At 37.6% G+C, this 26,828-nt stretch overlaps 1 protein-coding gene across 1 annotated transcript; it reads left to right on the top strand.

Annotated features, from left to right (window-relative positions):
• Positions 1-12,401: 12,401 nt before the first annotated feature.
• LOC104329244 (cytosolic beta-glucosidase-like) lies at positions 12,402-25,634 on the top strand. The gene is given in 8 exon segments (XM_075422083.1): positions 12,402-12,491; positions 14,636-14,708; positions 18,871-19,098; positions 24,087-24,132; positions 24,134-24,312; positions 24,315-24,444; positions 24,446-24,668; positions 25,500-25,634. Coding segments are annotated over 8 exon segments (1,104 nt in total).
• The last annotated feature ends 1,194 nt before the right edge of the window (positions 25,635-26,828 follow it).

Consider the following 26,828-nt stretch of genomic DNA (forward strand, 5'->3'; position numbering starts at 1 on the left):
TACTAGCAGTGTGCTAACATAGGTGCCCTCATCCGAATTTTACTTGAGCCTCCAATTGCAATGTTATTGTAAATCAGTGGTCTAATTTTACCAGGCTTCCCCACTTTTTTGCACTAGAAAAAGCCCTTTGTAATATACTATGGAAAGATGACCATGGCCCTTAATTTTTGTAATGTAAAGGTAGTTCCTCCCACAAGATTTTCAGAAAAAAAGAGAGAAAGCCGAGTTCACCAAATACACATCTCCTTGCTTTCTCCACACCTTACCCCACCAATGTGAGCTGCAGTCAGATTTTATCTGACTCTCACCGGACAGGAAACTTAGTGTTCATATCATTTTGTTTTAACTAAAATCATAACCATGTCTAATCCACTGCACATTGAATGATCTAATCCTTTGTGATTTTGGCGCTGGGTAAAAGAGCATAAGTATTAGCATGTTTATATTTCTGGCTTCAAATGCCTAGGGTGCTTGAGCTGACACTCTGTACATCTGCCTTACTCAGGTAGCATTTGTCAGTGAAAGACCCTCATCTTCAGCATTTGTGCCCTAGATACTCTGACAAGTCATTGTATTCATATCTTCAGAATATGTTCCGATTTTCCTAGGTTCTTTTCTGAATAGGGTATGTACTGTCAGGAGAACAATTCTTTTTTCATAAACAATGCCCATGTTGATGACTATATTGTTTATAAAACTCACCTGTTTTATAGCCAAGCAGTATATTATATAAATGGGAAATAAAATGCTTATTTTAGGGTCTTAAAGATGCGCAGCTAAAGACCTGCTTCCTCTCCTAAATGCAAATGCTATTAAAAACACTTTTTCAGCAATTAAAGAGCATTAGGTAGACTCTCAGTTAAGATAAATTTACCTCAAAAATGTATTCATCACCTTCTTTAAAAGTAAAGCCCCAAAGCAAAATGCACATAGTTGCCAACAGCTTTAGTTAAAGCTAAAATTAGCCATGCTGATTAAGTGGATTTTGCATAACCTTAACTATTAATCCTTCATATTGGTCTTCCTTTCTTTGAAAAATCTTGAAGTACCAATAACCTAAAGGTTTATAAAGTGACTTTTGAATACTACTTAGTTAAAATTTAATCCTTTATATAATAGTTAACATTGGCACCATCTTTTAATAGCTCAAGATTTCTAACATGCACTTGCTGAACAAAACAGACTTTTTAAATTCCAGTGAAATAATGGCAGCATGCACAGAGCAGAAGAACTTTGATTTAAAGAATTTAAAAATGTACTTACAAGAGATAAAATGGAACTAACAGTAAATTAATCTCTCAGTTTTCACCCTTTCTTTAAATAGTGTTCTTTTCATGCTTAATTCTTTCTCCTTCCATTTTCTTTAACTCAGGTCCTTATTTTCTAACAGCTAGATTGCCTTCCATCTTACCTAGCTAAGCAAGGCATAAATTACATTTTCTAGTAAGATCAATACGGAATTTGACTCCAAGTCTCTTTTTGAAAGTGGTCCACTGTGTAGATACTTCCTCTGAAAAGGTGAGATAGTACTGAGTCTTGGATCATTCTGTTACTGTTAGAGGGAAATTAAATTGCCACCTTTAAAAGTTGAAATCATTCCTATTCTCAGATCAGGACAAAGAGAAGGGAGGTAGGTTGTTCTTCATGAAGTGGTCTTGTTCAGGGCTAACCCCGCTAACAGGGGGTGCTCTCCCTGAAGATTTATCTAACACATTTTGCTTCAGATTTGCTTGAGGCTAAGAGTACAAATACTGTTAGTTACCCAAGCTCAGCCGACACCTGGAAGCTCATTAGTTTACTGTAATTCCTTTGTGTGCCCCAGCCCTGCCTCAGCGTTTCATAGCATTTGCTCATCTGCCTTTTTTTACAAAAAGTAATCAACCTTCACATTCTGTAATAATTGGCATTTTCTGATATTTATTTTTTTAGCACCAATAATTCAAAGAGAGTTTGGTGGCCTTGGTGATCCTGCTTCCTTCACTTTAAATGTAATTAACAGAAATCCAAAAAATGAGCTCTTATAGGTAGCTGGTAATTACAGTTCACACCTCTGTTTTGCCAGTCAAACAATTCAAAAAATCAATTATAAGGCAAATTATGAATTAATTTAGCACTAAACATTTTATGCTTTTATATCAATTAGGCTTTTTTCTTCTGTGTTCAAGCATTAATTCATTAATTGTTTTAAACATCACTTCATCAGCAGTAAACTCAGAGCAGCTGACAGTTGTGTTTTGTTTGTATATTTGATCAATACAACCAGCTGAAAACTTTCAGATCATTGATCATGTCATGTTCTGCTGAGTAATTGGCCAGTAAAACTGGATGTTTGGAAACTGATGACTTAGTGGTTCAAGGGTCAGTTCAGTAAGAAACCAAAGCTGGCTAAAACAGACTTTCTTTTCCTCTTTGTCTTTTTCTTCAGTGGGTGGTCTTCTGGATGATCCATGATTTTATCTCCAGTCTTCATGATGTTTTTCCTCTTTATTAATGACAGATTGTTGTTCCATAGATCCCCTTGCTCCACCGTCTGTACTGCACTGTAAAAGTACTAGCAATGGTGTTCCAGATGGAGAGCATAATGGCATTTATAGTTTTCTTAATGTTTTCTTTCTGTCTCTTTCAGTTATTTATGACTTTGTTAAACTTTCACTTTCATAACTGAAATTTCTCAGATATGATCATCGACCAAAGATCAATTTTGTCCTAGGTCACTTACTAAGTTTTAGAAAAAAACCATTTCATCCAGCTTTATGATCTTAAGTTGTGTGGCAGTTTGTTTTTTCTTACATGAAGGGTTGTGGATTTTTTCTTACAGAACTTTAAGCAACACTCGTATCTGAAGACTCTGAAAGTTATCTCAGAGAACACTTAGTACAGACGTGTTCTTTTCAGTGGTTTATTACCAGTTTATTCATATTTGGTAGAATTATACTGATTATCCAAGCTATGTTTCTTTTTTCAATGATATGGGCCATGCGTGGAAAGAAATAGAACTTTAAGAAACCAATAAAATCATGACATTGCCAAAGTTTGGAAACTTGAAGTATTTCCTCTCCGCTTGATGAGGTTCCTGTCTCAGAATAAGTGCATAAGTGCATGCAAACATTTATCTCACTAAATGATGCGGAGACTTCATGTAGGAAACTAGTACCTAGGAGAGATTCCACAATGATCAAAGAATCATAAAGACATGTAGTGCCTGAAGAAGTGAGCAGGATGTGTGAACTCATGGGAGGTTACAACTATCAGATGCTGTGAGTGGGATAATGGCATTACTCCATAGATTTCTCTGAATTAGTCTTAAATAGCCAAACAGTTTTTTTGGCTATTTCCAGCTTTCAGAGAAAGTTTCCATTTATCATGGTGATGAGTATCTACACTATATATACACAAACATAGTTTGAGAAGAGTTTGTATTCAAGTGTCAATGTTAAGAAGATAAATTTTAAAGTGCTAGGTGGGCAATGACAGAGAGAAACCACAATGGAAAAGTGTAACAGTTTTTTCATGCTGTCCAATGTGAAAGCTATTGTTTACCAATAGATTTGCCACACCTGTTAAAATTCTAGTCCTGCAGTCAAATACTTATCCACCGTCTTAGCAGACTGTGATCACAACTCACTTCAAAAGCAGTTATAATTTTCTTTTATAAAATCATCTATTTCCCTTACAGATTCACAGGAGAAATTTAAATGATAAAAAGGTAATCTCTAATGTTATTACAGTGTTCGTGTTTGAATTGCTTGTATACTGAACACAAGCCTTTAAGATTTCCTTCTCCACAGGAGTTGAGGTTCTGAAGTATTGACTTTAATAGGCAATCATTCAACTTTTAAACTTTTAAAATGCAATGTAAAATTAGTACAGGAAACTAGCTATTGCGAAATTATGGATGAAAAGATATGTTTCAGCATCCACTCAGCAGTACATAAAGGTTACTGCATAGAAAATGTTCAGAAGGGCAGAGCTGGAATATGTGAGTTTGAGTTTCAGGTCTTCTTTCTGACATTTTAACATTTAAGTTATAAAGCTCTGTTAATGTCAGTTTTTGAAGGAAAGCACAAAGTATAATATTCTGTTGAGCATTTCTACAGACATGCTTTCCAGAACAAAGCAGCACTGTAACTTACTTTCAGTGTGTACATAAATATAAAACACAAGTCAAGCTAACAGAAAACCTTCTATCTTTCCATTTTTATAATTGTAAAGCAAAACATCTATCTGCACATTTTCCTAACTCTTGAGAAATATGCTCAGTGCCAGATAGTTCTGCAGTGGATGTGAGGAGGTACAGATAGGTATTGTCCCCTGAAAAGGACATTTGCCTGATGAAAGATCTAAATATTTTCCTAATCCTGATATTGATCTTTTGTATGGCTTTTGAGAAATCATTTCTCTTTTCTCTAGGGATTTTATTTTTCTCTATAGTGTCTTTTCAGGGACAGAGAAAGAAGATCTGTGCATAACAACACTGGAATCTTTTTGCGCTGGAATGCTTATTGTATTGTGGTAGGAAACAAATGGTATTAGTTGGTTTTTATAAGGATTGTTTGTCTTTCAACACTGTTATTTCCTACTTATTGTGTTCTCTTTCCATTGTTCCATCTGTGAACTCTTCTCGTATGAAAACTCAGCACATTCAAGCGAAAAAAAGAATTAAATGCTTAAAAAATTAATATAGCTTTTTTTTTTTTTTTAAATAGAGAAGAGAATAAACCGGTGCCTAGAGAAATTAATGGCTGTAAAGTATTCCATGGAAATAGCCAGATATTGCTAGAAACAAAAGTTACTAATCACAAGATCTTCTCTTAAGAAAATATTCCCAGCTTGCTTTGTCATGCTGACATTCACATCAGTCTTTCCTAGGAGAACAAAAGTTTTATTTAAACCTTCTCCTTGAATGGCAAAGGTATGCTTAAGGCACTAATCCGCCTGTATAACAATTGCAAGCTTTTTCACCAATAGCACATGACCGAGCATGCTGAGAGATACACATCTTGGGTCTGTTCTAGGCATCAATCCAAGACTCTGTGCTATAACTGCAAGAGAAGCACAGAACCTGCAGTCTTTAGAAAACCCTTAGAAATCTTATATATAGCATATGTTACTGAGGAGTTGGCTAATATTCATTGGGAGAGGGAGAGTGAAAGAAAAAAATCCCATCCCCTTTTGCAATGCCCATTTAATATCCCATTGCCATAGTGTAAGTTCAGCCATGTTGAAAGAAGACTGAGAAAGTAGCTTTTAAAATATCAGTTACAATTATATGAAAAAGGACATTTTGTTGTAGGAAAAACTTTGGATACCAGTCCAGTGTTATATTTTCTTCTCCTTTTATTCAGGTTGGTTAAGTGGTTTATTTTTATGAAAGCTAAGACCTGATCCAACTTCCAATGACTTTAATGGAAAGCTTGTGTTGATTTTGTTCATAGAGGCTGTGTCCGTATAGAGTCCAAAATGGGAATCTTTTTGTATTCTATTTGTCAAAAGTGTAAAAGAATTTGCATTTTTCCACTGCACTCTGAGGAATTCCACACTAATACATTTAAAAGGAGCAAAACAGTGAATATGGGAAGATGGATTTTAAAAAGAGAGATTATTATGATTTTTTTCAATTCTTTTTTTACTGTTGAAAACTGACAGATCCATTAGAACCAGGATATTTTGTCAGAATGCAGCACTGTGATACACTTTTTATCAATAAGCTATCCAGAATGCCAAAAAAAGGAGAGGAGTTCATAAGCTCAGTGCAGGATAGCCAATATGTGCTGCTGAGGACACTCATCTGGTTAGTGAGAAATGCGCCTTCTAATCTGACTCTTTTCTTGCAAATACTTCAGCTAACACTGCTAATAACTATTGAAGCTATTCCTCATTGTTTTTGTCCATGAGTCTGACTTCCTTTTTCTTTTCAGGCTCAAATTTGTCCTGGTATGGATCAGAGGTGTTTGAAAGATGAGATTTTTGCAGGAAGAAAGTCAGATACCTTTAGCATCTTGTCCTGGGTTCACCTGGGATAGAGTTAATTTTCCCAAGAAGTTGGCTGGGCTGACCCAAACAGCCAATCAAATGGGATATTCTGTACCATGTGTCGTCATGCTCAGTATTTAAGTGGGGAGCTGGCTGAAGGAGGGGCTTTTGCTACTTGGGAGCAAGCTGAGTGTCAGGTGGTGAGAACACTGCATGTTGTATATGCTTTTTATCAGTATTACTGATTGTTGTTTTCTTCTCCCTTTGCCATTCTGTTAAACTGTTCTCATCCCAACCCACAAGTTTTTGCCTTTTTCCTTCTGATTCTCCTCCTTATCCCACCGGGGAGGGGGAAGGAGTGAGAGAGTAACTGCGTGGTTCTTTGTTGCAAACTGAGGCAAAACCACAGCACATCTCCAGACACTGAAGGAGCACGTAAACATTGGGACATCAGTGACACATGCTTGTCAGCATACCTCTCTTGCGTTATCTGTTAAGATTCATTAAAATTTGGATCCAGTATAAGCCTTATATAATAGGAAAAATAAGAAAAAATACACATTTTGTAAGCTCAGTGAAGCTACATATCTCAGTGGAGAACTTGTTAAGGTTTGGTTGTGTAATCTGCCAAAGATTCCGTCTGCTTCGAGAATGCTTCAGCCCCTCTCAGCTTTTTTGCATTAACTGGATTGGGCTGTTCCTGCAGAGATTGAGTAGGCTCCATGCTAGAGTTCAGAGGCCAAACAAAACTTTCCCTGCCATTTTCCTACTGCTGCCAAAGGTTGTTTTAAAAAAAAACAGACCAGAGTATAAAAATAGTTTATAATCAGTAGAGCACGCTCCGCTGCAGAACTTGGAACTCAACATAAAGTTACTCAGTCTTTGGCAAGGAAACAATTAACTGAAACCAATGACAAGCTGTCATAATAGTCCACATAGAAGGTAATGGCTTTCTATTGCTGCAACTACTTGCCTTGCCTCAGACTGAAAGGAAAGTGATGTGGCTAACAGCACCACCAGCAGACAGTTTTTAAATACATATAATAAATTGCTATATGTATTCCACTAAAATAATGGTAATTTACAAAATCTTTTTGAAGACTAGAAAATAAAAGGTTGCCTTTGCATCCGCCAGTCCAATCTATGTCATAGATCATGATGTAGTCTTTTAATTACAGAAACACCTACTATTTTTCTACAGGCCTCCATGGGAATGTAAGGAATCAGAAACATTTCTGAGAGCTTGAATATGTATGTTTACCCAGCCTTCACATCCTCACATCTTTAGCTATTGCCTCCTGTTGGCTATTGATCACTCAATAGCCAAAAGCTTTAATACAACAACCATTAATAGGTGTATTCACCAGACTAATTTGAAAGAGGCAGTTAAGAGAGAGAGACACAAAGGAGTTGGATACAAAAATGGACTTGCTTACCCCAAAACTCCACTTTTTTTGTTGCATGGTTATAAAATTCTTTAGAATTTCATCAGTAGGGAAAAAATGTATATGATTTCATCTACACTGTGCAACTGTTCAGTTTTCTCTGTGCCAGGCTAAAACATGAGAAAAGATCTAAAGAGCTTAAATTGAATGAGATACTGTGTTCAGCCGTGTGACTTCTTTGTTAAGTAGACAACCTCTGTGATGATAAAAAGGTCAGTGCTGCACCATTATACCCACCATATCCTTTAATCTTTTTTTTTTTATTTATGTGTTTAAATCAAGAAAGAGAGAGCTATGTTAAACAGTTGTATTGATTTTTTTCTTTTGATTCTATTAGTTTAGCTGCAGGATCAGGTACATGTTTTGTGATATTCCCAGAATAACATCATCCTCCGACATCACTGCACATCTCTAATGCTGTTTGGAAGACCAAAAATGTATATATAAAGCACAAGTTGTTTGAAAAATAACCTGTATTTACTGAATTCCAAATAGGTATTTGGATTACTTTGTCAAATTAAAGTACTGCTGTGCTACTTATCTCCCTTTCCAGGTGCAAGTAGTAGTGTTCACTAATATTTTGCAGGATAAAAAAGAATAGTACAATGGATAGCATTTCCTGCAAAAGGAAAAAATATTTACAGCATAATGGCGTAGCACAAATCTTTTGAAAAGTAATATCAACTACTGTCTCTCATAGCATGCTGCTGCTTAATAGTAGATAGTTCCATATTGCTGATACAGGGAAGTGAATTTTATGTAAATGCACTCATATAATGGGATTTCTTAATCCTGACTGGTGGAAGAAGCTTTTCAAGCATATTTGCGAAAGTCATAGTCAATGTCATTAGTCATAGACAGTGACACTAGAAACAGCATTTCTGTAAGAAAAGAAAATGAAGGATACAGTTTCACTGCTATAAAAACTAGTTGCACTATTTCTAGCTAATTCTGAAAACAAAATGTGGGACTTTACAGGACTTAATATTTATCATAAATGTTAAAATAATTTGCTTTAGTCAATATATCCCCAGCATAAAATTGATCTGAGCAGAATCCTTTCCTAGTTTATTCTATGTATGTGTTAAAACAAATAATAATAGAAAACTTGAAAAAAAGTGAAAAGTGTTAAGAATTTTTCTATGTGATTAGTGTTTTGGTGAGAAAATCTGCATAGAATTGAAAAAAAGAAACGCTTCTATGGTCATTCAGTTTTAAAACTAGGTTTATCTGGGAGGTTTGATTTTTGCTGTTGTGTGGTTTTATGCATTGTGCTTGAAGCATTTCCCATAGTATCAGCATCTGTATGTAATATGCCTTCTCTGAGTATATTGTTTGGTGCCTAATATTATAGTTGCACCTACTTTTCAGGCTTTCCATCAGTTGCAACACCAATATCAGTCTATCCATTTATTCAGCCACCTATTCTCACAAATGTTAGTTTTCTGTCAAATTTGGCTGGTGCTGGCTAGTGATTTCCACTGATATCAGTGGAGGGTTGACAGACTGTGAGGACAAAGCCTCATTGTCCCTGTAGGTGTTCAATCTTCTCAGCAACGTTTTTACCCACCGTGTGATGTGATGGCAGCACACACCTCTGCCACCTGGGAATGCAGGGGCAGCCGGGGCAGCGGGTGGATGTGTGCGTGGGATGAGGGGTACAGTCTCCGCAAGCTCTGCCCTGCTTTGGCTTCTGCTTGTTGATGGCATGTGGGGTCAGAAGCAAGCAAAAAAAAAATCAGTGCTGTGCTGGGAAATATGTAAGTTGTGCGTGTTAAGAGTGGGTGAATAATACAGATGTCACATATATAATCTCCCAGGAATAAAACCCAAGTGATATGACAGGTTCCTAAGAGTAAATGATTTAGCTGTTGACAAGCGAGAAGTTTTACAAGCATCAGAACGACCAGATACTGGGCCTACATTTTCAAGAGAGTCAAAGTTGACCTCTAGATTTGTATTCATATGGACATTTAAATGATGTTTGAGGATGAGGTCGCCCTTGGATAAGCTGCTGAAATATCAAAGTATACCTACTGTAAAAAAATGGGGCATACTGGCTTTAAAGAACTTGGTATGTGCAGCAAAGATTATAGGTACATGATTTTGAAAATTCAGCTGTCTAGTGAAATAGCCTACAGTTTCATGACATAAATAGGGAAATTATACTGCTTTCACACACATGTGAAGCTGCTTTGCCTACTGTTTTAAAAATGTTAACAAGTTTAGTTTAAAATCATTCAGATGTGTCATTCTAACCAGTTGCAGCCAATCTGATTAGGTACAGCAGATATTTTTCTGGGAAAATCATATCAAGTTTGCCAGTAGGTAGTTTCTACAAATGTCTTGAAACTCTCAATTTCTGGAAAATGTAGGCAGCTCTCTGTGAAACGTCAGTGAAGGGGCACTGTCTCAGCAAAGAAGTTGTATTCAAAAGGGACCAGGGGGTCTGTCTATGCTTCTGGTATTTTTTATGTTGGTTTTCATGTATATATCCTCCTTTTTATACCCTGATATTTTTGCATGACAGCTCATTGTTTTTAAGCGTGTTAACTTAGAAGGTGAACAATCCAGAAACATGGAATAGCAGGACATGCCAAGATATAAAATAATAGAGCAAGGTTTTACCTGAAAGAGCTTGTTCCAAGTTTTCTACCGATGTGTGCAAATTTAAAGCTGTGGATCAACGCCCTGCTCTCCGCACACTCAGTTTTGGGTCACAACGTAGTGACAGTGACAAACTCCTGAGTGGCCAAGCCCGCTTAAAAATACTGTATGGAGGCACTCAGCAATAAAGGACGATGCTTTCAACAGCCAAGAGCTACCAAGGACTTTTGAAGACTGATGACCAATGTGGAATATCACTTTACATACGTACTATACATCCTAATACTGTGCTGCACAAAGTTTTCTCTCGTACTGGGGGTGGTGTAACAGCACTTTGGCTTTCCACTATAGCCTGTGTGGAGTTATTCCCAGCAAGATTAATTTGTGTGAGCTCCTCAACTGGAATTAACTTGCTCACAACTGGCTTTAGCTCTCCAAGATATTGTGCACATATATCTGGTATTGGAAAGCTCATAGCAGCTGGCATACTTCGGCAGTTTCCTCAGCAATATCAAAAAATTCAAGCTGCATGATGCAATTACCAGAAGCAGTGGGAGAATATTTTATTTCTTCAGTCTCATGCTCTTTTACAGTCTTTTAGCCAGTGGCTCACTGTTATGTCATTCACTTCATGAAGGACAACACTCTGTTTGTTAAATGGATGGCTTACGTTTAAGTTTTCTTCCTGCACAAAATTCTGTAGCTGCAAAATCTCTAAGCATCTGACTGATAGTCTGTTTTTCCAGTGCCCCGACTAAATGCAGAAGAGAGCTGATGATTGTAGAGCTGCTCTATGAGTCATTACTTCTTTGTTCATTCTTTAATGGTTTTGCCCAAATTTCACTGTTTTTCTCTGCTGCTCCTTTACAGATTCTCGCCTGGTTTTCCTGATGTTCTTGATTTTATGTCTCTTCCAGTATTACAGCTCTCCAGATTTTTACCTGTTACCATCTGTTGATTTTTTTACCCAAATATTATTCTGGTTTCTAAACTGAAACTCATTGCAATATTCTGCCTGTGTTTCTAATCTTCCCATGACCCCTGTATTATTTCTCCATTTTCAGCAGTGTGCTCAGCTCCTCCTAGTTTAATAGATCTGCAGATTTCATTAATGTACCATTTACTCCCTCTTCTAGCTCATTATTGAAGCTATTAAATGAGATCAGAAGTAATACTAATCTTTGTGTACTGCACTAAATGCCTCCCTTCAAAGTTATTGTTTATCATTACCCTTTGTTGTTTGTCATCACCTTTCATTTCAGTCAACATGATAGTTCATTTCTAATTTGATTTAAGTTTGGGAACAGAATTTTGGCACATTGGAGATGGGAGAAGAAAGGCTAATCAAAAATCCAGCAGAGGCTTCTAATTAAGGCTCAGCTTAGAGGATCAAAGTTAGGAATCTTCTGCTGCAGCCACAGTGTAAGGTGGAAACCGTCTCCATAACTTAATTGAGAATATCTTAAGCTCAGTGCTAAAATATCCTAAAGAAAACAATATACTGCTAAAATTCAGACACGTGACGGTATAGCTTCTGCTCTCTATTCATTAATTCTGTATTACTATTAAAAAATCAAGTTTGTCTGGCAGACTTCAAAGTGTTTTAGTAAATTTGTTTTCTCAATAGCTGTTCCATTATGTTGCCAGGAAGGGAAGCTAAATTTATGAGTAGCAATTTCAAAGACAACTCACAGAATATGTGAATGTCTGTCTTTGGCTGTTGCAGAGACGTACAGTCTTGCTTCCAAAGAAGCTGTATCCTTCTTCTGTTCCTGCACAGTGTGATATTTCAGGAAAGAGATTTTAATTTTCACAACCCCTTCAAAGTTTGATTTCTAAATTTCATAGTAAATTCTATTAAACATGTTTGTAATACATTGTTAGAGAACATAGATTCAGTCAGGAAAAACTCATTTTGACAGAATACAATTCCTCTGATAATAATTAATCCCACATGACTTAAGGGCCCAACACCAAAGCCTGTTCATCCTTCACCTGAATATAATACCTCGCATTTTATAAGGTTAGGTTGCCAACCCTTAGTACCAGGGCCAATTATTCTCAGTCTTTATTGACTTGCCAAAAATATATTTAACTAAATACATTTGGATATCCAAGAACTGCTCGATTTTTCCTAGGAAAACTTGGCTTGAGCTCATTTAGTTATATATAGTCTGTGTCAGTGCAAATGTTACAACCCTAAGCCTCGTCTGGAAAAAATTTACCTCTAGGTAGAACTGAGATCTCTTATAGTGTTGTACTCTTACATGTTGAACAAAACAATGGGACACTGAAATATTGAAATTCGTGTTGAGTTCAGGTTATTTGTTCGAGGAAAAACTATCAGAGTAAGAAGGTGGGTGCATCCTAAGGGCCATGACATGCAGTGGGTCTAATGGAAATATAATTGCAAGTCCCGCTACTGCGACAAGGAGTGGGTTCATGGGTCCAAAAATGCAGCCAGAAGTGGGGTCACAAATACAGAATTGGGTTGCCAGAAGAGTTTGAAATTAACTGCTATAAACTCACCTTCTTTGAATTTTGAAGCTCTGCATCTTTCAGTATCTGCCTACTTATCTGACATAGCCTGCTATCTCATTACTGTGAATCTGCCTTCAACCTCTGAGGCAAATTTTGTTCACTCTTCCCCAGACTGCTTATGGAATATTTTCCTCCCACTCAGTCTCTCCTAAAACCCATCTCTGTCTCTGTTGATTCCTGCTAGAGAATCAGCAGTGACACTTTTTAGCCTTGTTTTTACGGTTAAGCATTTTTATAAAACTTTTTATTGGGTTTTTATTGCTGCTATCTCCTGTCTGCCCCTCTCCCCCTATTATTGAGTTACATATTTATTATATCTCTTGTGAAATTGAATTGTATGATTTTCTGGGAAAAGATTTAATGTCACTTACATTTTCAAAGGTACCTACCAATAACATTTAATGATGTAAAAAATATATATTATTACTCTGGTTCATTAATACCTATTAATCATGATTTAAGGTGTCCCTGATGAGTTTTACTGTTAACTGTCCAATGCTTACCTTCTTGCAAATGAAAGCCTGAGGAGGCTCCTTCAACCAGAGAACGTTAACTAGTTCGTTGCATTAATTTTTGGTCATCTGTATAAAACACGTAAAGGATCTGTATATTTGCCTAGACCATGTTCCAGCATGTGTTTTGGGAATAAGTCGATATGTTGTTCCTTTGTATTCAAGGGGCTTTTACCTTTCCTTTGAAAGACACTTGAGGAAATGCATGCCTGCTGTGAAAGCCCGATTTGTTTTGCATTGCATCTGCGCTGTCTGGTTCTGCAATGTGCATTTGGAATTAAATCAGCTTCTCTTCATTTCTGCAAAGCATTTTTTTTCCTAAGAAGTTGACTCTTTCATTGTGTGTATTCCTGGCAAAAGTATGTGTATTTACTGTATTAGTGGCTTTTTCTGTATATGTTAAGGTTTGTCTTATTTTTGTTGTCAAAGAAAGTATCACTTATGTGTGTAATGCTTTGCAGAAGCAGGTCCTCACCCAGAAAGGTTTCAAAATCAAAAGAGTGCAAGAAAAGTAAACAAGGAAAAAAAAAGGTAGTGATCATACATTATTGCCTAGCAGTCCAGTAAATGCAGATACTGACCTTGGGCAAAAGCAGAGTGAATATAGCGTTATAATAAATGGGGAAAAACACTCCTGTAAGTCAAAAAAAAAAAAAAATAAATTGCAGTAGTGCCATCTACTGTGCCAGGCATTGGAGTTTTCTGCGAAGGGACAGTAAACTACTTTCAGCCCACCCCACTTGTTACCGTCGTATCCAGCTTCGTCCTCCTGCTGCTGCTCCCTTCTCAGCCTGCTGACAGGGGAGCAGTGACTGCATTGACAGAACGTAGAGGAAAGGACCTGAGGGCTGTTGTACAGATGCTGATTCTGGCACACATGCCATAAGGTTGTCATTGCTGCTCTAGAAAAAATGAGCATCCGTGGGATTTTAAAGAAGGAGAAAGATAGCTGTTCTGTCTGAACTCCCATACAAATCTTCCTCTTCCAGTCATTGATTTCCACTGCTAAACAGGTAATGGCTAAAACATCCTTTCTCACCTATTTCAGGCCAGTTGTTTTCATGTTGGGAGAGAAAAAATATAAATTAGATGCCAGAAAAGAAGAGGTGCTGCTGGTTTTTGAAGCTTACTGAAAGGGGTGGAAATTATTTTTTTTGCCTGGTGGCTAAAGGATTTACTTTGAGTAGAGGGTCCACAAAGTCCTTTGGCTGGGAAGTAGAAGGTGAGAGGGATGTGAAGAGGTACAGGGGTCTCTTCTGTGTACTGATGCTTTGTACTAAATGGAGCCCGTTTACCGTGACCACCGTAGGCTTTTCCACTGTTGCCTTTTCCACTTTCACCGTTAGCTGACTGAACCTCTCCGCTTTAATCCTCAGATATGCAAAGTGCATGGCTTGCCCTTCAGTGTGTGAAGCTGCACGGGGTTTATTTTTGTCTTCGGTATAGAATCTGCTTGTAACAAGTGGAAGAGTGGCTGAACCAGAAACCGTTGTCTGCAAATGAAGCCCACATCTCCATAGCATCACATAATGCTGTGTATTCGCCTGTTCTCTGCAGCCGGTGCCAGAGGATATTGCTTTTCCATCTGGATTTGCTTGGGGCGCAGCTATAGCGGCGTATCAAATTGAAGGTGTCGATTTTTAGCTGCCAAAGTGTTAAGGAAGTTTTAAGTAAGTGAAAAGTCTGGATCCAGGGAGGACAGTGTTTGATCTTTGCCTCATTACAGAGATGCTACATCTGATGCAAATCCATGTAGCACTTCTGTCTAAACACTTCTAGCCTGAGCAGCAAGAAAAGGGTAAAACATGTTTCAAATCTCAGAATATGGCTAGGTAATGGAAATGGAGGAGGAATTTTGCACTAGCTGTTGGGGGTCAGGGAATTAGAAATAAGTAATTTTCCAACTAGTGGTGGAGTATTTCCTTTCTTTAGAGTTGATTAAAGCAGATTACTATCAGCTTTTCCAAAACTGGATGGGAGAACTACCTCATCAGACATTGGTACTCACAGGGGCTCCTTAGTAAGCAATTCATCTCCAAAGAGGATGAAAAATGGTGAACTGAGAGGACTCGTGGAGGCCCTCCCCCAGGGACATGTCTCGCTCCCAGCTGAACAGAGGCACTGATAAAGTGATTTGCCCAGCATGATATGAAAATAAGTGACAGGGTATGGAATGCAAATCCATAAGGTACAGGGACACCTGCAGCCATAATCCCCCCTACCTTTATCCCTTCATAAATGTGTGTTTAGAGACCTTTAAAATACATATAGATCTGATTTTCTCATATTATACCCTGCAGCATACAGGCACTTAGCTCCCATTGATTTTGGTACCTAAATGGGAACAGTAGATCTAAAATTGTCTTTGAGGATGTAGCCTTTAGTTCTTGGTTATTGCTGAAAGCGAGAGTACTTGCCCATGCTAGGTACCTTTTAACGAGCTCAGTTAGCTTCACCTAATAGACTGAACAGCTCGTTGTTCCTGGGGAATCAATATTCTGGGCCAGATTCTAACTCGAGTCCTGCAATGCGCATAGTTCTACTATCTAATTTTTAAAATGTGAATTGTATGTGCTTATAGAATGACAGTATAATTTCCTGCCTTTTGAGTGGCTAGATGTGCAACTTTAATGTTCTCTTAATGTATTTTTAATGAGCTTTCCTAAGGCTTCTGAGTGGGAGAAATGTAAAAGAAAAAATAAATCTATAATGTGGTCTAGATGCTACTCAAATGACCCTTTTCCCATAGAAGTAAGAAACTAAAGAGGGAATTCCTCCTCCTGAAAGCTTTGGAAGCCGTGCTGCTTCCAACTTAGAGGCAGCATGATTGAAGCAATACTTCTTGTAGAGTCCAAACTCTTGGACTCTACACGAGCAAGTTGCTGCACATATTCACAAGATACACAGTGGATGAGGCAATGGCTGACAGGCTACTTTATTTTTTACTGTCAGCTATGTATTTATGCACAGCACAACCTTCTCCACTCTGTATATTTCAGAGTGCTAAAAAAAACATACCAATTGTACTCTGCATGCTCAAAGTGCAGATTTCAAAGGTTCATGACTCAGTCAAATCAAAATCAGTTTGCACCAGAACACTCAAAAGCACTTCTTCTCACTGAGGGACATTTCTATGCTAAATTTCAACTCTCTGCTTGATTTTTTTTTTTTTTTTTTTTGGAAGAGGGAAAAGTTACAAAAATTTTCTCGTAATGGTAAAAGTGGTTTTCTTTACTTTTTTCAGATGCCAAATAGGTGAACTGCATTAATTCAAACAAAAATTTACCTTTTGGGCAGAAACCAGGCCAAGAAAATTTCACACTGAAAGGTGAAAGCACAGCTGAATTAGAAGAAAAACTACCTTGGAAAAGTACATGAAAACTTAAATGCTCTGATCAGTAATATTCCTGCTTCACTAGTTTCACTGAAAAACGTTCTAGCTTGTCCAGTTGTAATAATTGCAGAGAATGGGGAACATGCATCACGTTTCATGATAATTTACATTAGTCATTTGGTGACATATTATGTGATGATTTGGTAGCGAAGTCTCACCTATGTGCTTGAATGTAAAATCAGTTCCTCATCGCTGTTCTTTCCTGGCCCTGAAGCTCACTAAAACTCAGGGTATGTCTACGCTCTGAACTGCTGCGTAGCGTGGAGGTTTCTGAGCAAGTTTAGAGGTGCAAGCTCAGTTCAGTGAAGCAGAGCAGAGCTCTGTGCAGACTAATTGTGGCTCAGCAGGATACCTTAGTGTATGTGGAGCTTTCTGTTGCCTTGGCTAGATTGCTTCCTGCACTTTATTTAGCTACCTTGGATGCTCTGCACTGTACAGAGAGGCTCTTCGAACAGTGTGAAGAACCCTTGAAAGTGAGTCTGTTTGCCACAGCTCCAGTCAGAGCTTTATAGTGGCTAATGACCACTGGATTAGTACTGTCATACTCTACTGAAAATCAAATGCCTCCCTCCCTCCCACCTGCTTTGCTGGGAGAAGGCAGACAAAAAAGAAATCGTTCAGTATCTGCGCTAGCTACTGCTTCTTAAATGAAGGTGTGTTAGCTGCCTGTTATGGCAGCATTTGGCTTCCCTTCATTCCCACCGTAGTGAAAAAGGAGCTATATTGTATGAATATGGTGCAGGAAAACTGCTCTTAAAGGCTTCTAATTTCAAGGTACCACCGAAGAATTACTGTTATTTATTTCCTGCAGTCCTCTAAAATGACGGTTTGTTTCAGCAGCCATGTTTGAGATCAGAAGAAAGATATAGAAAACTTTCAGTACTGTATTTTTCCAAGGCACATACAGACAGAGCACAAAGTCAGTGATAAAATCTGAGATTAAGAGAAACTCAAACTTTCTGGATCTAAAATTTGACCTACTTTGAAGGTTGTCCCATATAAGAATTTAATTTACTGACCAACCAAATGTAGATGTATCAGTGTTCGTGTGCTGCAATAAAATTCTGTAAAGCACATGAAATGTGACAATGATCTTTGAAAAGCTAGGTTAGAGAAGTGATATTACAAATTTTAGTAATGCTTTAAATTAACTGTCTTCAATATGTTTAACCTTGCATTAAACTTACATTTAATAAGACAGATGTGTATTAAGTACTGAGTATACTTAAGGGAGCAATCTTGCATTGGCAGGGGATGGACTCAATGACCTCCTAATAGTTCTCCTCCATCTCTAATTTCTATGATACTAATTGATTATTAAAACACTTTATTGAGGATTGATATGTAGCTATTATATAGTTATTAATCTTACAACCCAACTGATATTTAATTTATACATGATTTTAACACGCAATGTCATTTTAGTTTTTAAAGAGTAACCCTGGAACAGTGCATCCACGGGGCTCTGAAAAATCTTGCTGGTAAATGAGATTGGCCATTTTGGGGTTATTTGGCATTGTATGAGAAAACCACACTTTGAAGGGGTGTAAGTTTACAGAGCTCTCCACATTAAAAATGAAGTGTTTGCCTCAGCTACAGCATTGCTCTAGAAAGACAAAGAAGCTTGTCATGAAGAAAGGTGCATTTATTTGGTTTAAATCCTGTGTGATGTTAGTACTGTGTAATCTCAAACAGGTAAATTTTGAATATTTTAGAAGTAATCTGTCTATTTCACTTTTGGAATTGCAAAGAAATTTCCCAAAACTATGAAAGTGAAGAAAATAGCACAGGGGTTTTGTGCATTCAAAATTCATTTCTGTGAACGTTTGACTGGGCAAAAAGCAGAAGTTTTGCAGAGCTGTGTTATTAATTCAGCTTGTATTTGCCTAGGGCCATGGCTCATAATGGCATTCCTTTCTTTTTAACAGACTGTCAGGATTTTCAAAGGACATCCAGAAAGCCATAAGTGCCTATTTGTTGAATGTATTTCTCATACCTGAAAGGCTTTCTTTGATATGGACTGATCTTTTACATTCATGGATGGAAGCTGCATTAGAAAATAACCTTTGTGAAAATCTATATCTCAAGAGTTGCAAACATCTGATTTTTAGCTAAGGAAGTATGAAGACTGTCAGAACTCTGAATGCTTTTTCAAACAGGATTTTCAAATAATTAGCAGCAAGCAATAATATGAATAAATACAAAAATTAGTGCTAATATATACTGATGCTTAAAAGTTCCCAGTTACTTTAAATGATATGAGGAGAAGGGAGGGAATACTTCTTGATTTGCTCATAGGATTTTGAGGGATTTGTGCCTTCTTTGTGATAAATACTTACATTCAGCATATGGCTTTTGATGTCAAAAGTGTAACGACCAAGTTTTGTTTTTCAAGCAGAAGGCTGGAATGCAGATGGAAAGGGTCCTAATGTCTGGGACACATTCACCCATCAGGGAGGAGATCGAGTTTTCAAGAACCAGACTGGTGATGTAGCTTGTGGCAGCTACACTCTGTGGGAGGAAGATTTGAAATGTATCAAACAGCTTGGATTGACTCATTATCGCTTTTCTCTTTCCTGGTCACGTCTGTTACCTGATGGGACGACAGGTTTCATCAACCAGAAAGGCAATTGTTTCTTAAAAATAGAAGGTTGCAGCTTTAATTCAAGGTTATTGCTGCAGTCTGGCATAATTAATCCAGTATGCTATTCTGCAGTGTAGCTTTGAAATTGCAACTTTTTTCAGAGTAATTATGCGATGATTTTTTATAGGTTTGCAACAACTTACTAATTAATATTCTAGATCCCCTTAGATAGCACAATCTTTTGGGATAGGATTAGTATTATGTTTCCTATGTATCTTTTTGCTTACTCCAATTTTTTTAATTGTAACTCTAAATCATTTTGCTTCATCAGAATATTTATACTTACAGGGATCCTAGACATGAGGGTGTTTTTGGATGGCTTACAGTAGACAAGTATCTTATTTGGCAAATGCATGTAGATAGTTTATCAGTGTACTCTGATGTACTGAACTTCACATCGACTGTTTTGCACTGAGGGACATACTTTTCCCAGATGTTTTCTTTAGCAAATTAGAGAGGATTCTTCAGAGTCAGCTAGGAACTGTGCTTAGTTCTCTGACAAACACGAGACAGTCCCTACTCTGAAGAGAAGAGTTTTCACAGTCTCAGCAGGCGATGTAAAAGTGAAAAGGGATGCAGCACATAAACAAGCTGGTCAGATTGCTAGAAGTCAGATATAAAATTTGTTACACTTCTGATTTGTTTATTTTGCTTCCATTGATATGGACTGGGGGAAGGATGAAGGTGACTTACTAGGGAAAGACAGGAAATGGTAGCTTTGCCTGCAGAAATTAAGGGATAGAAGAAAGAGGAAATGAAGAGAATTGTGAAGAATAAAAGCAACTGAAGCTGAACCAGAAAGAATGGGAAAATCAAAGTAGTTGGCTGAGATCTCTGGTGTGCTGAGAGGATAATGTTCTGAGGAGAAAAAAGCAAAGTAGATTTGGATGAACCTCTGAATCTCAGTTCTGCCTCCTACTCTTCTGAATCTCGGTTCTACCAAGAAGACATCTATCTTTATACTTCTGGGGCAGTGTTTGCCTTAGTAATTCTTTTCTTCCCCTAGTTTGAGGATTGCAAAGATGGAAGGCTACAAAGTGAAAGAATTTCTTAGCAAATGCTGTTCAGATTATCCTGATCTGTACTAGGAAGATACCAGCACAAGCAATGTTTTTCTGCAGAATTTTGGTCATGTAGAGTTTGGCTCTTCAATAGACATCAGCCTGTCCTCTCATCCTGCCGATTACAGTTTTCACCAGAGAGTGGAGAAGCCTTTGTTTCAAGAACTCAGAAGGGGGGAGCTGGTGAATCTGCTGTAAACAGACCAACCAGCCATTTTCCCCTGCAGAGCATGACAGCAAAAACTGTGCCAGCATCCTGGAGAGGCTTGAATGGAAGCCTTTCCTTTGCCACCAAAATTTACAATATGTGGCCCACTTTCACTGGCACAGCTCGCCCTTTCCTAGGATTGCTTTCTGTGGCGTGTTGAATTTAAATTTGCTTGAGTCCTTGTGGTTTCTTTTTTGTACTGATATTCCTTCAGCTGAGGCTGCAGGCACTGTACAACCCCACAGAGCTGCCTATTGAATGGACTTTGTTATTTAGACATCAGAGTTGGGAGATAGCAAGGAGACATTCTGAATGCACTTGGTAAGGAAAGCTAACATTTTGACAAAACTCAGCTGCAATTTCAGAAAATATTCACTTGATCCCCAGTATAAGCAGTTGCCTGATTAATATTATGAACTTTACATTTAGTGAAAGGGCATTGGAGGAACTCCAAGTAGGCCAGCTTTCATTAGACAGGAGTTCACTTCTCTTGTGCAGTGATCTGTTGAAGCAATTGTAACTGAATAGCATGGAAAGGCCATCATCTTCTATATAAACATTTTTACAAAGAGCATGTGAAGAATTAGGAAGCTTAGAGCAATGTCCTTTCAAATAAAATCATTCATACCAGCTGATTCACTACCAATTTCACACCTAAGACATAGGACATTTGAAAACCTTTAAAATCATTCTGTTTCTAACTCGGTGGGGGTAGAGTCTTTTAAAGGAGCGATGGTGTAGGTGTATTGTTCCTAAGATGTGTCAGGTTTTAGACTGAAACTTACACCAAGTTTGTTTTTAAAGTATTTTTGTACAATTATTTATACCCTAGAAGGTGCCCTGAGCAGAAGTTATGTGCCAAACACTTGGTGTCATTGTGGAGTGAGACAGAAATAGTAGGTGTGGGGGTATTGTGTCTGTGAGAGTTTGACATTATGTCTCACTTCAGCATAAAGATAAGGAATCAGGATGGGGAGAGAAGGTGACAGAAAGGAGAAAAGAACAATCCTTCATTTCCAGTGATGAAACGCTCCTGAAAGTCGGTAATCCCAAAATTTTGGGGTGTCTCCACAAAACCCTTATATACACTTTCTTGGAAGAATGTTTTTATGTGTATTTCTGTTTCTAGCTGACCCACAAATACAGTTGTAGAAACTAAATCAGGCTACTCTGGAAGGTATGAGATGATCTGGAAATTTGACTTGACATTCACATTTTTCAGGGATGCAGTTCTATTTCTCTTCATTTCCTAACATAAAGCATAAATCTTTTCCAATATTGGTGTTTAATTGAGATGTAAAAAATGAATGATAGCTGGTTACACTTAAGTGTTATAAATTGTACTAAGTAATTTATAATCTGAAAATTAAAATGAGAAATGCTAGTGTCTTTGAGGCAAGCATTACTCTCAATATGGTAGAACAGGATCCTGTACCAGTGAAGGATTTCTTTTTTCCCAGTTTAAGCTGATGTAGTAAACCTTGCAGTCCCACCAGCAAGCAGTTAACACAACCCTAGTCCCACTGAAGTCAAATAGGTCCCTGTTCAAAAGTAACAGTAACAAACTGTATTTGCTTTTGCAAATTGCAAGAATTTGCTTTTTGAAATTTTAAATTCTGGTATATTCCTTCCTCTTTTACATGGGTGCATTCTCAGGCACAGGCACGTATCTCCTGAATTTAATGTTTTTTTCTGGTACTGCATTCAGAAGGAAAAGCAAACTACCTGTGAGATTTATTGTAAAATACTTTGTAAACAAATTTATTGAGTCTTGCTGTGCTAAAGGATGTGTGTACACCTGTTTGTTTGGGAGAAGGCACTGTCTAAATCTGGGGTTCATAACTGATTGCTGCAGTAAATGTTGTCTTAAAGTCATTTGATGGAAATCCTTATATCAGTCTTTTGAAATTAGGATAATTTGAAGTTTAATACTGTCCTTTTAAGAAGAAGGTAGTATGGGGTTCTGTGTTGGCATTTGTAAATATCAACACACAGTAAGCTGAGCCTGAAAATACCAGGGAATATATAGTACAATGTAGTACAGACATATTTACTAATGAACAAGTGTCCTGCTTTGGATTAAACAAAATCACTGGTTCAGGATAAGGATTAAGGATAAATCTGTTAAGGATAAAACCCTAAATCTCCTAAGCATACATTTTGTTAGCATTTACAACTTAGTCTTCCTCCTCTTCCTTGCTGCTGTGTTTTCAACTTCTTTAGACCTGTCTCAGTCCTGGGTTTCAATACAGCAAGGCCTTGGGAAAGACATTTCGTAAGTACTTATGTCTTATTAGGATATGTGGTAGTCTAAGATCCATGAAATTTCATGAATTTTAGGTTTCTACGGTTCTTAAACACTTTGGTATGTTTAGTCCACGTCTCTGAAGCAAAGGCAGACTGATTTCTACATTCCACCAGCATGAAGGAGACCTATTCCTGGCTGGAGCCTCTTAGTTTAACAAATAATAATACAAGGCCACTGTTGACCTTTTCCAATTACCACACTAAACCAGATAGTACAAGTAAAAGAGCAAGCTAATTGATACTCTTTCAACCAAAGCTTATGATGTGTTTTGCAATATCTAGTGTTTCCAGAAGGCTTAAAAGAATGTAGTTGTGTTTGGATGTAATCAAAATTAAAAATGCCTATGTGAGAACTTGAGGTATCCTAAACTTGCAGTGACCTCTCAGCAGCATAAAAATAGTCCTTTAGGAAACATATTCATGTCAGCCACTGCTAAATCTGAACAGAAGGTGAATTCCTTTTAAGCCTCTAGAAATACATCCCCAGTACTGGCCATCTTTAGCAACACAGCCAGCAAATTGAAGCTGATCTCTGTCTTATCAGGGAGAAACAAGAAAGGTTGGAAGTCATGAGCTTTTTGAGAGGTGAGCTAATTCCTTCTTGCGGTTAGAGGGACTGAGCAGTCTGCAGCAGTGGCAGTGTAAAAGGAAGAGAGTTGGTTTCTTGAGTAAATTATTGCCAAGCCATTTAAGTTGGCTTAAAAAAAGAGACCAATGCCCTAAACTCCATCTAAAATCTACTAAAGCCCCATGAAAAGCCTTAAATATCATATAGGTCTAATGAGGGAACCATTGAATTCACACCATTGCAAAATACTGAATGAATTGACAGTGTCATCTTTGTATTGATGCTGGCACGGACAGTGATGGAGAATGGAACAGTCTAGAGGAAACAGCTCACCCGGCTAACCAAGTTCAAATCATAGAAGATCAGCTAAGTTACCTTGCCAAGTGTGGCACTAAACTTTTTAAAAGAGACAGTTATCAAGGAAAGCAATGCTTTCATTACTACCTATCAGGCTGTCAAGTGCCAGGATTTTTCCAACACGCTTCTGTCTTGTACATGCAGCCAGGCTGCCATTCAGGCATTTAAATGAAAGGATTATATTTTCATGTGACCAGCACCATTCAGAATTATGTTTCTCCTGGGGAGTTGCTGTCCACTGATCTATTTTGAAAATTTGCATCCTCATTTCATTCTCTTTGCCTGCTTGGAAGATTTTGTGTGCTGAGCATTTTTGCCAACTCTGGGGTCTTGTAGCCGTAGTCAGCATGCAGTTGAGAGGAAATATTTGCATCTCATATCAGAGAAAATGTGCAGAGAGGTTTCTTCATGTGTTAAAATCTAATAAAGTTATTAAGTTAACCCTTTTTTTGTGTCTTAATATTTCCAGGAGTCAATCATTACAGCAAAATTCTTAATAACCTGGGAAATGGCATCCTGCTCCCTGTATAACTTCGGCTTACCTCAGTCCTTAGAAGATGAAGGTGGCTGCAGATCTGAAAAAATCACTGAGACCTTTGATATTCATGCAAAGTATTGTTTCAGAACGTTTGGAGACTGAGTGATCACTATTAATGAGCCTTATGTTGTTGCTGTTGGCGGCTGTGAAAAAGGTGTAGCCCCAGCATTGGTACCAGAGCTTACAAGGCAGCTTATAATGTGATAAAAGCTCATGCTAAAGTCTGACACACTTGTGATATTTGGAGAAAACAATGTGGTTTTGTGCCTATAGCTCTGAAATCAGATTGGTAGAACCTCTACGAATTCTGTAGCAGATCCAAAAGCAACCAAAGGCTACCTGTCATTTACCTTAGATCAGTTTGTCAGGACAGTGTTTACTGATGGTGAATATCTAGCCATCATGAAGTCCTGGATTTCTGCAATGCATTCAAATCAGGGTTACTTATCATCAAGGCTGCTAGAATTTACTAAACAGGAAAAAATTATGATCATGCGTACTGTTGACTTCTTTGTTCTGAACTGTTAAACTTAAGACCAAGAAAATGCAAACAAGAAACTAAGTGTTTCAATGAACTGTGAAGCTGAGCAAATAATGTATCCTTCTTGGCCTGTTGCAACTGGGAGTTTACGGCTGCCTGTAGTGCCATGGAGTTTGCACTAACTTCTGTGTTATATGATGGAATGACCTAAGGCTCACAGGACCATTTTATCACTATTAGCTGGCCAACAACAGGATCTAAGAATCCAATGAGTAATACTGGTGATTTTGGTTTTTTTGAGGAGCCCATCTGGATGGCATGAGACATTGTACAAGATATAAATAAACAGGTCACCTTGGGATTCTTAATTTAATTTTTGCATGTTGGCTATAAAGAGTAGATGCCTTAGTGTTCTCCTATTGCCTTTGTACGTGATAGCTATTTTACACTTTGAAAAGACACACCAGTGTTACATCATCTTTCGAACTCCGGAAATGATCTTTCTAATGCCAGCAGTAAGGCTTTCCTGGCATACATCTACTCCTGGCAAACAGACATGTGGTGACTACCAGTACCAAGGGGTTAAGGAGCAGTAACAATAAGCAGATGCTAATGCAGGAAAGATATTTTAGTCTTCTCATTAAAATAAGTCATTTCACTGTCTTCATGGATATTTGAACAGTTTTGCTTTTCCATTGTTAGTCATAAAAGGTCAGCTCATGGAAAATTAAGTTAATAGGGTCAGTGCAATTTGATGAAAACTAGTTTTAGTTTGTAGCTTGGAAAAGATAGAGGGTAATGCATCTGATTTTATGGGCTTTCTTACATCTGTTCTGAATAAAAGTTCTGCTGTCTTGTTCTAGGATACATATAATAACCCTATAATTTACATCACTGAGAACAGGTTTTCTCAAAGTGACCCTGCTCTACTTGATGACAGTCAACGATGGGAGTATTTCAGGCTGATTTTACAGGAAATTTTAAAAGGTGCCATTTAAAATGATGAAAGATCAATTGTGCAAACTTATTATAATTTTACTTGGTGCTCATTTGCATTCAGCAATGACCAATGTTTCTTGAAAATAAAACTCAGGTAAGTCAGAGTAAAGTGGTGTGGTTAGAAAAAAAAAAAAGTTTAGCTGAAAGGAAAGCAAGTAGTTTTAAACCTGCTCCCCCATCTCAGGGTGGAAACAGATTAAAAGGTGCTCCATACGTACATTATTTCTAAACTCAATTTTATAGAGCCATAATTCTTCGATGAGCAAACCAACCACAATGATCTACAATAGTGCTCATCATTCATACTTCTCATTGTGAAGGATATAAAGTTGAGTGCGCCTGTGAACCTGACCATTACATCTCATAATATCCTTACAGAATACAGCCTCCATACTCAATGAAGTCCGTGTAATAATTCATTCTTGTACAGGGCCATTAGGTCATTATAGCTCAGCTTCTGCCCTTGTGTCAGGATGGCCAAAAGTGTTCAGCACTGGTGAAGCTCTTTTAGTTTTAGAAGGTGCTTTACCATTAGTTTTGATAGAAACAAAGATGGTCCACTTTCCAATCTTCTGTACATTCCTTCCCTACCTTCCTTCTGTTGGCAGTATTCTCTGAGATAATTTCAAGGCAATAGATCTTCTTGCTGTGTATCAAATGAACTGTATTTTAAAATGCCAGTTCGTTTATGTAACATGTAGTCTCCCTGTTATATTTGTCTGAAGTGATCACAATCATGAATGTCATCTCATAGATTAATAGTTTTTTGTAGCCATTCTTCCGTCTGCATGCTTCTTTTTTAATTTTGCTATGTTTATATTCTTTATTTTATCATTACTTTCATTAAAATTTTTATTTAAAAGCTACCTTTCTTCTTCCTTTTAATCTAAAGTTGCAATTTAGACTTGTTGTCCATGCCAATTAACTTTTTTTCTTCAACTAAGTAGAAGATGCAAAGGAGCATTTTCTGGCACTGAAATCAAGAGGTAGGGCCAGCTTCTGTCTGAAGCAGGCTGACCATCTTCTAGCTGCCTTTGGAAAGTGCTTGTTGGGCTGTGCCATATCTGGCCGCAAGCCAGGTCTGTTGGCATTGGACAGCAGCTTTGTTAAGGAGTTTTGTTTACTTATCAGGTTGTAGACAGGATATCTGGATTTGACTTTCTCTGAAGATGTAAAGAAATGAATTCTTACTG

Source organism: Opisthocomus hoazin, chromosome 5 (assembly GCF_030867145.1).
Source record: "Opisthocomus hoazin isolate bOpiHoa1 chromosome 5, bOpiHoa1.hap1, whole genome shotgun sequence".
Taxonomy (NCBI): domain Eukaryota; kingdom Metazoa; phylum Chordata; class Aves; order Opisthocomiformes; family Opisthocomidae; genus Opisthocomus; species Opisthocomus hoazin.